Below are 15,548 nucleotides of genomic sequence, written 5' to 3'. Positions count from 1 at the left end.
CACTTTATGGAGATCTGACAAGAGGGGGGAGGCAATCATTTAGAGTTGGACATAAAACTAAGTGACGTTCAGGATGTATCTCGGCAAAGCATCGTGTTTGACAGGCCAGGGGATCTTTTTGGGTGACGTAGCAGTAAAAGTGATTTCTGATTATGCAGGGTGGTCATGGCAACATTGACAAACTCGATGTATTAGGTTCGCAGTGGATTAAGAAGATCGACCATGTGAGCAGGATTTAAACACCTTTCTGCATCTCCACAGTGCCATTCTTGTAATAGCCTAACACCCTTAAGGAGTGATCGATCCGCTGCAACCTGTGCGCATGGCAGGCAATGGACCGATATTGAGTCGAAGGCGGTGTTTTGGCTGTACGGTGACGTTTTAAGGCAGGTCCTGGTCAAACCTACCAATGATACAAGTCGGTTCTATTCTGCTGGGACTGATCGCAATGAACGGGTGTCGGAGCTCTGCACGGCAAAGGAGCAACCACAGCGAGACGAGGCGATCAAGGGGATGCGGCATCGGTACGCGGGAGCTGTCCATCAGCACCAAATCCCCGACGAAAAGCAAGGAAACAGCAAGCAGAGCCGAGACCAAGTCGCTCCTGTTTTCAGCCTGCCGCCCCCGCCCTCTTCTCACCACCGAGACCGCACTCCGACCACCGCGGCTCAACGCCAGAGCCTCCAGGAGCTCCCCTGTTTGAGCCAGCCCTCTCGGAGACCTGTTCACAGCGGCGACCCTCTACCTCTGGCGAGCTACGACACCACCCAGCGAGCTTCACACCGAGGCAGTGAACCCAGCACCGGGCAGCCGGCGCACCTGCAGCAGGATCCCTGGGCCCCGGTCGGTTCTCAGCAGCAGCAGTCGCCGCAGTCGGAGAAGCAGCCTGTTTTTCCAAGCTGCCACTGCAGTTTTTCAGAGCAGGAGGCGAGCCTTTTTCAAAATCAGCCCCTTCCTGTCGATCCTCTCCCACCGCAACCCTCCCCACTTTTTCCGCCGCCTATACCACCGCCACCAACGTCGTCCTCCTCTCTGCTCTTTCCCCGGGAATCTAAAAGGGACGGTCGTCTCCGAAGGAGTGCCAATAATTACCAACAGGCAAGCATCGTGGAACGCTGCAGGGGAGGAGGAGGAGCAGGAGGGCACCGAGACCACAGGCAGTTGTTGCAGCAACAGCAGCAGCAGCAACAGCAGCAACAGCAACAGCACTGTCATTTAAGACTCCAACAGAGGGACCCCTCCCCTGAAGGAATCCGTGCAAACTCACAGAAAGGGCGCTCTTTAAATGTATGTGAGTCAACCGAAGCCAGGAGAGCATTCGAGTCTCAGACTCAGGACCTGCAGCAGCAGCAGCAGCAGCAACAGCAGCAGCAGCAACAGATCCCACAATTACGAGCGCAGCAACAGCTACTGGTGGGGAGCAGTTTGCCTATCAACTACTGCGCCAGCGGCTCAGGAGAGCTATGTAGGACTCACCAGGCTCCACTGCTGCAACAGCAAGAGCAGCAGCAGCAGCAGCAGCAGCAGCAGCAAGGCGCACTGGGGCTCTGTCCCCAGCGTCCGCAGCACTGTGAACAAGACCGCAATAAGTCTGGGAGGATCACCGCGCAAGGCGATCAGGCGCAGCCACACAACCGCGACTCTCGCGTAACCCCCCCGGTGACACAACAGGCATACGCGGGGAACTCGTCTGCGACTGGCAGCAACAGCAGCAAAGACAGCCCCAACTACGGCTCGAGCTATCACCTGTGGCCCGAGAGCCCGCATAAAGGAGAGGAGAGGATACGCATCGACCCCCATAAGGTAGATTTTTTTTTTCCCATTTTCTCACGCGTTTGGCCTCTAATGACAGAAACAAACTGGCCTTAACGTTTTTATTCAATGACCACGCCTGTCATATGATTTTGATAGAGAACATTCGCCTTATGTGTATGTTCCTCGCGCGCGCGCGCGCGCGGTATGTGTGTATGTAATGTTTGAGTCGTCATTCAGCATTAGGCAGCTTTTACCGGAATGCACCGATGTAACTATGACCGTACATGTAACCCGGGAGTGTGATGTTTGTTATCTAACCTGGTATTTGTTTCATTTGGTCACACAGGCACGCGCATTCGCGTACAAAAACGCGATGGCGGGCGCACACACACACACACACACACACACACACACACACACACAGGCGCACACACACCTGTTCCATGTTGCAGTGTTGTTTTGGGTAGCCCACTGAAAATATTCAAATGACGCTCCCCAGCAGCCGAATTAGAAACAAAGCGTTTGTTGTTTCCACAGAGCAGAGGGGTATCTGAGCGAGGGAATTTTTATATTTTGGCTTCCAGACACAAGACATAATGGTTAGCTTTATATCATGAGGCCTACACCTGGCAGTGAGAGCATACTAACTCACTTCATACAATAGTATGTGCTGTATGTTCTGTTTGGAGAGATGCACCATACAACAATCATGTAATAAAACAGCATATAACACGCATAATATGCAAACTGAACATAATATTATTATGTGGCACTAAAAACCTCAAAAGGTTATTACATTCGACAAAACAAATGTCAGCAAGGAACTCAAGAGGACGAGCAAACGAAAGAGTCTGACTGACAACACGGATCAAAACATATGGAGGAAATAGAAGGGCAAAATAAGCTGAAACATCCCTGCACGTAATGAAATCATATGTTGAAGTGTGATAACAAGTGGAGAGGTGCATGTGTTTTAAACAACAGGTAGAAAGAAGAAAAAGCTTTGCTTGGGGAGAACATTTTAAGTAGTAAGAATGTTTCATGATCCAGCGAGCCTCACTGTGTCTAAAGTGACAATAAGTAATCTAGAAAAGTGTTCTTGAGAACATTTTGTTATTTGGATCTTAAAGACAAAGATAATCAGAAAAATACTCAATCAAATTGCAAGGCGTTAAAATAAATTGTTCCTGATAATGTCTCAACAGGCACAAAGTGCTACCAGTTATCTCTCCTCAGAAATGTGACTGATTACTGATGGACATATGAACTCTTAAACAGATGTTCATTTTGAGGTGTGAAAGTTTATTATTATTTCTTTTATTTTGAAATGATTACTTCAATTTCCCTCAGCATTTCTTCCCAGGGAAGTCAAGGGGACGTTTTTTGTGTCACGTCATGGGACAGGAAAGAGGACAGAACGGCAGGCTTCGATAAGAGTGCAGCATCTAAATAGGACCAGCAGACTCCTTTTTATAATGCTGCAGCCGTTTTCAGGGCATGAGTTGGCACCAGTAGCATGACTGTTCTGAACTTGGCTCAATTTTGGAGCATCAGCAGAACGCCTAAATGACCAAATGGCTGAAGGTGATGCTGACACTTTCTTGAAGTTGCCACCAACCTGTTATAATTAACTTCACAGGGTGTTTTGGTAAGGAGAAGGATGCAGGGAAATCATAAGTAAAGAATAGTGTAGCCAAATCTTCTCCATAACTTGTTCAGATGTCCAAAATATTGGTCTCCAAATACCTAAAGATAATATATGAGAAGTATAGCGGTAGATTAAAGGGCTTTGTTTTCTTCTAATCTGCTGCCTGAACTGCATAGAGGAAAGTAAAGGTGTGAATATTACAATGTTGTGATACTATTCTCTCTGTATACAAGTGAGTGGAAGTCCATTGTATAAATTATAGGGTAAAAAGTCATAGAAGGAGCCTAAGAAACTGTATATTGAAAAATAGTCCAAGTGAATACTCATTCAGAATATGATATTGGAAGATTTTTTTTTTTTTTTTCATCTTTTCCAAACTGATCTGACAGCTAAAGTGAAATTAGAAGCTGGAAAAAGGTGCGAAAAGTCCGAACGCAGCAAGATACCAGTCATGACTACAAAATTCAGAATTGGTAAAAAGATGAAGATGATGAACTTAGTGCTCTTATAAAAATTTGGAAAATGGGATTTTGACATTTGTTTTATAATTATCCCCTTTTTGTTTTGCAGCTTTCCATCATGTAATTGACACTGTGAACAAGACATTTACTTATCGCATAATTATTACATAATCCAGTTTCAGTCGTGAAACTGGAAATCTCAAAGGAAAAAAAAAAAAAAATCATCTTTGAAGTGCTCCCATGACAGACTCGGCCTAAGTATCAAACCTTTTCCAGTCGCTCAGATCTGACCGTGCCAAGTATTTTGATATGGCGAGACATGCATATCTATTCACGGATATTTGTGGCATTGTGGTTACATCTTATTGACTCGCCCTTAATGAGACAGCCCCTACCCCCGCTCCCTTTTGAAATCCCTTAAACAAAACACTCGTGACGGAACTAGCTTGATAAAGTGTATGCGATTACAGTATCCCACAGCACACCCTGCAACTCGATAGCTAGCCCAGTGAACTGATGGCAGGTAGTACTATATTGTGTCCTGCCTCAATAACATTGTGCTTTCAAAGGTGCATTGCTGCTTCTATTGTGATAGGCTGTGTAAGTACTCTAATGCCTGCCACTTACTGCTATTGTGATCTCCCCTGCAGGGACACTGGTGTACATAAATACTGGTGGATTGGCTATCATTTAACAAGGCTGAATTTTGAGGATACACAGACGTGGTGTTCGGCAGAAATCTCTGATTAATCACCTGACAGGAGGTCAGATCCGGGGCCATCCAAAGCCAGAAATGTTTCTGAGCTCTGAAACTCAATGAAATGCATTCAAAGCTTAAAATGTGGAGGCAGTAAATGTAGCAGTAAAAGAAAGTGGGCTGTCTTCTTTGCTTTTATGCCTTTTATATATTTTTTATTACATGAATTCTGTGTGTCTTGTTGAAATGCTATTTGTCGGAACCCAAGCTGGGGAACTCATCTGTGCTGCATTCATGCAGCATTTTAGGACTGCAACTATAACTTCTTTCTTTCTTTTCTGTGAACTTTTTGTAAAATGTATTATTACCTTTTGCCATTTTTATTATTTATAATACTGATGAAAAATAGTGTGAAGTCACCATGATAATTTCTGAATGCGAGATCTTCAAATCGTTTTAATAAACCCACTGTTCAAAAAACCCCAAATATTCAAATTTCAATGATATGAATTCTAGAAACGTAGAAAATCCATATATCTGAGAAGCTTCAATCGGAGAATTATGTTTGATAAATAATTCATCGGTTATCAGAATTGTTGATTAATAACTAATTGATTAATTGACCCAATTATTTCATTACTACTGTATTTAATTGGAGAACAACCTTATCACAATAACATAATAGTTGGCATCTCTATTATTATGTTTGCTTATTATTTCATTTGATTATTTATCCTACTAAATTAATTGTTCGATTTGTAAAACTTCAGAATATAGTTGGGGAAAAAACTATGAATATTTCTGAAGCTGATGTGTTCAAAAAGCCTGTTTTAACCAATCAGCAGTCCAAACCCAGATATAACTATCACATACAGGAAGACAAAGATAAACAGCAAGTCCTCAAAACTGAAAAGCTGGACCTGGAAAATGTTCGATATTTCTGCTTAAAAATTTAGATTAAAAACTCCCTGATTATCTGTACAGCTGCTTGTTAATTAAACCGACTAGTCAGTTAATTTATTAATGATTTCATCTCCACTCACCTCACCCGATGCTCTGTTATAGACTGTGCGGGATATTAACTGTTAACATTGTTGTTAACGTTATGCAATGCAAAAACGATCTTCTCAAAGTTCAATTAAAATGTCCTTCAAAAACAAGCAAACAGAAAGCAGATCAGGCATTAAGAGGAAAATAAATTACAATATTTATAGTCTGGTGCCACCTCTCTTCAAGCTGTCACATCACCCATGTTTGTTGGGTGCCGAAGGCCTTCAAGTTGCTCTACTGTAAATTTGTGAGTGTGTAAGACGAGTGCCAGCCCGCCTTTCAGGAGAACATAAGGTTGTATGTGTCACTGCAGAATGGATGGCTTGAAAGAGGAGGGGAAAGCTATTACAGTAAAGCCTTTTGTGCAGCTCCTGCCAAAGTGCAGTCCAACATGCGTATAATCACCCTATATGATCTGGGAAAGGTCAAGACAGTGTATATCAAAGTGGCACTTGCAAACAACTTAGTGTCTCTTTGACACTGTCTGGAGGATTTAGCGAGGTCGTCTTTCGTAGTGGTTGTGTGTTTACAAGCTCTGACGACGACCACTCAACAAAGGTATAAACGCAATGCTTTTGTTTTCACTCCCATTTTTAATGAGCTGAAGTAAAAGGTCTGACACTTCCTTTAGGCACAGTCTTACATTTTGTTCGTTTTAGTGCTAAGTATTAGCTTAGTTATTGAGCACTTCACCTTTGACGAGGTTATCCATCCACCTGACAGGTATAGCACAAGCAAACACCATGATTATTGTAAAAGGCCACTAAAATGTGCAGTTTTATCTTGAAAACTATTTTGCAGTATTAGGCACAATTTCACATATGGCTACAGATGTGCATTTGTTCTTGCAAGCAGTGCGACACATCTTCCTCACGAGTTGATCAGGGTTATTGATTGTGGCCTGTTGAATGCTTGTCCGCTCCTCTTCAATTGCTCTGCCAAGTTGCTGGATATGGGCAGAAATGGAAACATGCTGTTGTATACGCCGATCCAGAGCATCCCAAACGTACTTAAATGGTTAACATGTCTGGTGAGGATGTAGGCCATGGAAGAGCTGGGACGTTTTCCGCTTCCAGTAATTCTCCACAGATCCTTGTAACATTGGGCCATGTATTGTCGTGCTGCAACACAAGGTGATGGTGGTGAATGAATGGCACGACAGTGGGTCTCAGGATCTCGTCAAAATATCTAAAATGGCAACGGTGACAGCTTACAGTCAGCATGTCAATTGCCTACTCTCTCAAAACTTGTGGCATTGTGTTGCGTGATAAAACAGCACATTTTCGAAAGGGCCTTTTGTTATGAGCAGCTTAAGGCATACCTGTGTAATAATCATGCTGTTTTAATCAGTCTCTTGATGTGCCACACCTCTCAGGTGGATGGATTATCTTGGCAAAGGTGAGGGACTCACTAACACAGACTTAGAAATAAAAATAGGAGATAAACCTTTTGTGTGCATAAAAGAAGCCTTGATGTTTTACTTCGACTCATGAAAAATGGGAGTGAAAACAAATATTATATTTTTGTTGAGTGTAGAAAGTCAAGGATTGTGTTTCCCAGACTAAAGTTTCTGGGAAACACAATTTTGTACAAAAAAGGAGAACATTTGTTCTTCCTTTTTTTAAAAATATATATATATATTTAGTTTTTGTTTCTTTTATCTGCTACTTTTTAATTTTTCTCTTTCAAATAATTTTTTTAAGTGAATCCTATCAAAGCACGTGTGTTGTTGTTTTTTTTAGCTTTCTAAATGAAGGAAAATGCTGAGGTAATCAAGGTGTTGGCTCTCTTTTTAAAAAGTAGTTTATCTTATCAGTTGTGTGTTTGTGTTGGTTGTGTAACAAGGCTGAGGCAACGTTGAACGCTGGAGCTTGGAACAATTGATGTGGACAGATCTGCTTACAGCGTTATGATTTACCAGCGCGCTTATGCCGGGAGAAACATTATGTTGATTTAAACTTTCTCTATCAGTCATCTCTCCGCTGTTGTTACAGGTCCGCCGTTTGTTTTTCTCTCATTAGGCGTCCATGTTTCCACTGCCTTGCGCATTTGAGCCTGTAAGAGGCCGGCCAACACCTCTAAAGTAAACAAACCACACTGAACAATTAAATGTCAGACAAGGGGCAGATCCAAGCTCACATGCCCTATATATGACGAAGGAGCGGCACTGCTGTAGCTATCTGATAAGGACCGTACCAGGAGTGGTTGGTTTGGGCTGCGGGAGCCTCTTAGTTTTTGGCTGCAGCTGGCAACACACACGGGCAGTAAGTATGAACATGAAGCTCTTTTAATAATTGATTTCTGTTTTCCCTATTTTTTTTTTTTATTTTTTTTTTGTCCGCTGTGTTTAAGTGCTCCTGCTCTGAAATAGATTTGTGTTACCATGTGTGTTGCTAGGGAGAGATCAGCCTGGTATTGTGTAGCAGCCTCTCTCTCTCTCTGGGGTATTGAGTTTGGTCAAGGAATCATGTGCAGCACAAGATTATCTTTTGGATTTACAAATTGCTTCACACTCGCCTTTAACGCATGTTATACGCACATTCAGGTTGGACTGTCACGTCTCTCTCTCAGACACACACACACACACACACACACACACACACACACACACACACACACACACACACACACACACACACACACTGTAGGGTAGCCCACACAAACACTGATATTACTGTAAGTGGTGTTCAAATAGTGCTCCACTTGATATAGTTCATTCGCTTTGCGTTTCATTTGAGTGAGCCTGCACAAGGAGAGGTGTATTCAATTACTTGCGGTCCAGTTGAATACAAAGAGTGGAAAGAAAGCATGTTGGGTTTTTTTTTCCTCAGATGCCCAGAGCGCTTGCTTACCCACTCCACCAGCGGAGTCACAGCATGTTTTCACTCCTGTCAGCAGCCCATGTAATTCATAACCCGACCTGTTTCCCTTTTTCTAATGCGTGTTGTAACTTACAATTTCATCTTTTTAAAAACTCTGGAGCATGCCAAGTCCCCACCACGGCTCTTTGCTTAATAAATGACCGCAGTTCATTTATATGGTAATTCCTGTGAGATGCTAGCCAAGTGATGCCAGGCATATAATGTATCACCGCAATGCATATGCTTTATGGCTAATTAGGTTATTGATCTGGGGCTGTACCTGCGTTAGGGCCTGATCACAACACAAAAGAGTGTGTGAGTACGAGTAATGCAGCTGTAAGCAGATATTTGTCATTCATAACAACGCCGGGGAGACTCAGACGTACAACGATGGCTTCACACAGACTGTGTGTGAGGGTGCAGGTTTGTGTGCAGGCACCTTTCTACATATCTGAGACTATTGTCGACATGCAAGCACACCGAGTCATTTCAATATTGCCTGCTGGCTGTGTGTTAAACGCGGTGTTCGGTAGGGACACAGAGGGCATTAATGAGATGCCAGAGATGTGTGATTTCATCATACTTTGCTCGCGCAACCGGCGGACGCTTCGCTTGCAGCCTGCCTTGAAAATTCAAGTTTTGGGAAGCATCTCTTGCCACTGTGAAATCCCGTACAGAGAGGATGTGGCTTGTGTGGCAGGGTGTGTGTGTGTGTGTGTGTGTGTGTGTGTGTGTGTGTGTGTGTGTGTGTGTGTGTGTGCCACTCATACATGTGAACATATTCATGATGAGTTGACTGCTCTGCCACTCTCATTGGATCTAATTCTTTTTCCGACATCTCATCAGGTCTTTATGCCTTCAGGTCAGAGTTTGACTTGCTGATCCCCCGAGGCTGCCATACTACTTAATTTACAGCACATGATACACAACCGTCTCCCTGTAAAACTCAATCATTGCCTCCTCTGGCCACTGATAAATATTCAGTGAAGAACAAAAAGCCTCAGCTGATCTGCATCTAGTCGGATGCATGGTGCCCGTCAGCTGTTTATAGAAAATGTGCGTACTATTTGTTACCTTTATACAAACAAGGTTTCTGTGGGATTACAAAAATAAATAAATCCGGAGGTCTCTCTATGTGTGTGTGTGTGTGTGTCTAATATATGAAAATTACTGAGTGAGTGTGAGTGTGTGCGTGTGCGTGTGCACGCTAGGCTATCTGCAGCTATAGTGGCTCTTCTCCAACACACAAGCTCCGCAAATTGAAACAGAAGACGAGTTGAATGGAGCTGCTTTCGTCAGCCTCTCCTTCGTTACCTGGAGTCACCTATAGCTGGAGAATACGAAGCTGCGAAATTGCGATCTGTCGAGGGTCCGCTGAGATTGAAAACAGGCGCTGTTGCTGCAGCTGCAGAAAAAAAAAGAAAATGAGTTCCATTGGACGTTTGTCTGGTATGTGCATGTGTGTTCTGCTCTATGAGCGCATGCTTCTTTGTACCTGTGTTATAAAGCATTAGGGAAAACGTGAGTGAGTGAATGACTGGGAGGATAGCCTTGGTGGCATCATTATCACGTGGAAGCCGCAGTCGTGTCATCAGATGGTAAAGGTCACATTTATTTCTATTGCATCTAGTCATGTGGAAGACCCTCTTCCTGAGGAATCCTGCACTGTATCAGCGCACTGTAATCTTCTCCCGAGCGCTTTCTCGTTTGAGTCATTGCATCTGGGCTCCCCGCTTAATTATGCATCCGCAGTAGTGTTTACGATGAGGAAGAATTTAACGCATGTTTTAAAGGGTTTGCATCTGTTTCTGGATTTGTTTCGGACATAAATGGATAAAGGAATTTGTTTTTAAAACAATTTATGAATGCAATTTAGATTTTTTTTTTTTTTTTTTTTGGATGTTATCCAACGTGTTGAGTGAAAACTCGAGATGCTGACATGAGAGAAAATGCAGCGCCTGTTTTCCTTCCTCTCTCTCTCTTCCTCTGCTTTTTCCTCTGGTTTATGGCAGTGGTTTCTATGGTGTTTGTCTCTGCGTGCTGCAGTTCCCATACAGCTGGCTCAGTCTCCATTATCGGCCTCCCTCCGACTGTTAACCCTTTAATGGTCCACCGGTCTGTGCAGTTCCCCTTTTGTCACTACCATTTTCTCTTTAACCCTTTCACGAACAAAGCCGCTCGCCGGGCTCTCTCCTGTCTCTTTCTTTGAGAGTCCATTTTCAATCACTTGTTTCTGCTCCCCAGCCACCTCTTCTTCTCTGGCAGACTGAATAAAAAAAAGCTTTTTAAATAGAATCAATTTACACTAAAGGGCCCAGGGGGTATTAGAAACTGCAGCACTTAATTTCATAACCAAAAAAAAAAAAAAAAAAAAAGAAAAGAAAATCACAGAGGGAAACTGCTGCAGCTTGAGGCTGTTAGCACAGTTCCCAGAACTTTTATCTTGACTGTAGTACAGTACAGTGTGGGGTCTGGTTATGGTTCAGCTACCTGAAAACAAGATTATGTGCAGTGCATTAGAGTGCAGTCGGTATATGTGTGCGTGTTACATTTACTCAGAAAGTGTCATCGGTTGAATACAAATGTGCTGCTTTTGCAACTGGGCCTCTGTTTCACTTCACCAGAGGGAAAAAAAAAAAAGAAGTGGGAGTTCATTGCCAGATAAGGATATTCAATTAGTTGGAGTCTATGGAACACCGCTGCACCCAGTCAGCATGCTGCAGCCAGGTGACATATGGTAAGGGCTCTCTGTTAGAGTGGAGCAGCTTTTAAACCTGAGATCTTCTCATTTCATCTTGTCACTGTTTCAGTAATTTTCCCACCAGAATGTCAGGCATATACTGTCTGCTTCAGCAGATATAATTTTTTCCCTTTTTCTCAAAGGAAATGTCTCATCTCCGAAAGGAAAATGGAAGATAAACTAGAAAATGGGGAATAAAAGTGAATGGTTTTAAGATTAACACGGTCTGAGATTAAACTTTTTTTGTGTTTATTCTCGATAGAAAAATGCACACAGCTCCCGCAAGGGAAAATCTTTTTGTTATTCATTGGTATTTAAAGTTGATATATTCTCCAAAAGACATTGGTAAGGGTTCACTTTGACCCTGAAATGGAAAGAAAATGAGACTTTCTCTCACTTTCTCTTGTCCTCCAGCTTCTGCTGTTGGCCCGTGTCCTGCTCCCATCATAGATCTGAAGCAGGATGTTTCCAGGCAACTCTCCAGTCAATCTTTACTGAGTTGGTTGCGCTATGGATCTGTCCTGTGCTATAGGTTGTCATGGCTTCCCTCTCCGCTATTGATGCTTTTTGCCTCGGGGAGAGAAAGAAACTGCCTCAATCTGAATTTACAGAGGGCTCGTTTTCAAATGACTTACAGTCACCCCACAATGAAAATAGAAATTGTCAGGCGGTGGCATTCATACACTGATACTGATGTCGGATCTCACCGTGGTGCATGTGGTTTGATCAGAGGTAAATATTGTGGGATTGTAGTTTGGGTTATGGGGCACTTAAGGGTGATGATGTCTGTGAGGAATATACGGCCTTTGTGGTTCTGTTGGGGCATCAAATAGTCACCAGGGGAGCAGTCACCTAATGGAGATGGTTTAGTCCTCTGGACACACACACACACACACACACACACACACACACACACACGCACACACGCACACGCACACACGCACACATGCACACACGCACACACGAAGCTACGCATATTTCAAGCTTTTGTGGCTCTGTGTGTTTGTGAGTGTCTTTGTGCGTCTGCTGTCCCTGACCTCACACTTTACTGGTCGTTTTGATGAATGAGAAGAGCGACATCGGTATGAGAGACCACGTAGGTCATTAATCATACAAAAGATAATGTTATATGATGTTACACTGTGCACTCACACACACACTAACCTTACATGTTCAGTTACAAACTAGTAATACAGTATTATTGCTCTAGCACACAATATGTTACTATGTACACGCGATGTAGTACAGTGGGAGGATAATTGTACATGTGAATGACAATGGTTTGCATGTTTTTGACATTAATGCACACTGAAGTGGCTACAGTCACTTCCTCACATACTTTTCACGAGTTTTTGTCTGTTTCTCAAATCAAGTACTTATGTACTTCCACTTGCTATTTTGAGTGGTAAAGTGCATTCACACTGTCAAGTATGGAAACATGTAGTGCACTATAAGTAGCTGAATGGTGTACTCATACCAGTCCACAAAACTGAAAAGGAAACTCAAAGTGTTTATTTTCCACAAAGCACCACCAAACTGTTGCTGGATAGAAGCCATCAGTATGTTTATTGTGTGAAAAGCAGAGGACAAAAACATTCATATTTAGGTGAAATAACCAAACAAAACCAGCTGATATGTTGGTGGGTGATGCATTCAAATATTACGGTTATTTCCAATAAGTGCTGTTGAAATTCACGTCCTACACATGTAAGTGTACACGAATTGAGACACAGCCTTTGTCTTCACTTTTTCACACATATAATGAAAAGGTCCCCTGTCCTAACAGGTGGTTCTCTGGGTGTTAAAAGCATGAAAATAAAAGTAAAATAAGAATGTAAATGTGCACAGGATTCCACCGTACAGTATGCTTAAATGCACATTAGCTTGCTGTTAACTGTTAGTCTGATGATCGGACGTTCTGGCTTTGCCTGTGAATCCTCCCCGTGTTAGTGTTTGATCCTCTTATCATCAAGACATTTTGGAAATCTGGTTTTCATAAAAGCCAGAGCAGAGCTGCTGCTGTGTAATGTTTGTTTATGCTTGCTATCAGATCATCTGCTTTGTGAGTAAACAACATTGTCGGTGGTTGCTGTCGTAGCATCGTTTAAGTGTGTGTAAATCTGGCTTTCCTACAAGCCAGTGCCCAGCTGCTGTTGGATGTGTGTGTGCAGTGTATATTTGGTTTATGTTCTGTTTTTGTTTTTATTATTAATTTTATAGACAAATTTGTATGTTAATCAGACAATCCAACTTACTTTTTTAAAGACCGTAATCATGCACGTTAGGAAACACAAGCAATGTACATTTTACAGCATGTATCAATTATATTGATCCTTTTCTTATGGGTGTCATCATGTGTTATCCCCTCAGCACCCCGTCTTAAACAAGTTCCCACAGCTATAATGAGATGCGCTACTTGTGGATGGATATGTGTTCTGTTACCAGAGTTGGGACAATATTTTTGAGGGTGGTTTCTTTGGTTGGCTTCCTCTGTTTATTATCACTTAAGACTGAAAGATTCATGCAGCAGGGTCTTCATTTTCAGCCACGCTGACATATAAGTTTTTGCATGTAAAAAAGTGTGAACTGGGGTTTGTGGTGCAAAATGCTTTACTCTGTAACACTATTGTTTCATCAGATTAGATTGTTTGGTCTGAAACAGAATAGTGGAGTGTTGAGTGTTCTTTAGTTAAATGATCCTGCTGTATACCAGGTGGGCTGTTGAGTTTGGATAGCCACTGCAGTTTCAAAGATAGCTTATTCCACATTTGGTCGAGCTCCCTTCAGGGGCATGGCCACATGGTGGTTGGTTCCTTAGCCCACATTGCAGTTGCTCACTAGATATTATATCCCACTCGATGTGGCTCTCAGGGATTGGTCGCGTGGCGGTTTGGCTTGCGGGCACTTGTTCAGTAGATTCCCAATGGTGACTTTTGTCAAACTCTAGATCTGATTTGCTTTAACCCGTCAGTGCTCTGCTCAGTCTTTTGCTGCATGCCCGTGCACACCACTCACCCAAAAGCCGACGCTGCTGACAACTTTTCAAAAGCTCCACCCCGGCATCGAGCTTGGCTGCGCCGACTGCGGCTCGCAGCTTCAGTTTTCTTCGCTGTGATAACAGTCTGATTACTCGGCTCATATTAGCGTTTGCACAGCCACTGTGAAGGGAGGATCAATCAGCGAGCAGTGCCGGTGGTTAACGGCGTTTGTCCAGTTCCTCTCTCACTGTGATTGAACGGCTCATGACAGTGACAAGCGCAGTGCAAATTTCTTTCAACTCTCGTTGACCGGCAAAAAAAGAAAATCGCTGAACGTTCAGCGCAGAATAAACAGTCAGCACTTTGTCAAGCTGCTGGCGTTCATTGCCATTTAAAAAAAAAAAAAGTGCTGTACTCAAGAAAAAACATTTTGGTGGACACGGGCCGCAGGTTTAACAGGCTACCCAGCATCCACCCGTAGACTCGACCCGTGAGTCTTATTTCCTCTGTGCAGTAAAATGAATATCATCATTTACCTCATTTGAGTTGAGCTTGATGTTTTGTTGTGGGGAGCGACAAGCTCAGAGACCAAAAACCAAACATTAATACGGTATCTGTTCTACAGTTACATATTAATGTAGAGCTGGCTGACTGAACTTGCATCTTTACAATTTTACGAACAATTTCTTATTGTTTGCAGGTAGTTGATCTAATACAACATGTATAACTTGGATCATACTGGTTGCATCAGGAGAGGAAAACAGTATTGACTGTGTACATTACATTCAGTATAAATATTTTGCATTCACTTTATATTCAGCATGAACATGTCCCCATAAAATATTGGGAGCAATCCCTCTGCTGAAACCTTTTGATTTATTCTGCAAAAAAATGAGCTGTCTCCCAAAACCATATTCAGAGAATGCAAATTGATGCCCATTAAATGTATTATTTGGTGGAATGACGCCAATCTTTCCATACATGACTAAAGAGGGTATGCTGTTCTGGGTGTGAATTTGAAGTTTGTCCACTTCGTTCCTGGGTTCTCCACATGTCAGATTGTCCTTGAGTAAGACAAAATTTCTTCCCATGAGTATGTAGACAAAATAACGAAATGGTCAAGTTAATGTAATACAATGAAAGAAATGGTGAGTGTGAGAATGGTGTTGTGAGAGAGAAAGTATGACTTCTGGCCTGAACCTCCTCTCGTTTGTGTGGGAATATGTCACGGACTTGTTCTACATCTTCAAGAGGAGTTATCAGCACAAATCTGGCATTCAGGAATAATGTGAGTCTATAGAAACACATGCTTTAACACTGTCAATCAGCTACTGATTAGTGCAACAGTGAATCCTCTT

The 15,548-nt window shown here is 42.7% G+C and overlaps 1 protein-coding gene across 2 annotated transcripts in view; it reads left to right on the top strand.

Annotated features, from left to right (window-relative positions):
• The first annotated feature begins 286 nt into the window (after positions 1-286).
• Positions 287-15,548, top strand: part of kcnn1a (potassium intermediate/small conductance calcium-activated channel, subfamily N, member 1a) — a 54,142-nt gene continuing 38,880 nt past the window's right edge. Inside the window, exon 1 of one of the 2 annotated variants that reach the window (XM_069157002.1) lies at positions 287-1,803. In XM_069157002.1, coding sequence (XP_069013103.1) covers positions 514-1,803 — 1,290 coding nt within the window. In that variant the 5' untranslated portion in view covers positions 287-513. The remainder of the gene's footprint in view (positions 1,804-15,548) is intronic. The other variant, XM_069157003.1, reaches the window with a different exon arrangement.

Source organism: Embiotoca jacksoni, unplaced genomic scaffold (genome assembly GCF_022577435.1).
Source record: "Embiotoca jacksoni isolate LCO1_2020_lvr unplaced genomic scaffold, fEmbJac1.0.p SCAF_22, whole genome shotgun sequence".
NCBI lineage: Eukaryota > Metazoa > Chordata > Actinopteri > Embiotocidae > Embiotoca > Embiotoca jacksoni.
This window is presented reverse-complemented; position numbering and strand designations above follow the sequence as displayed.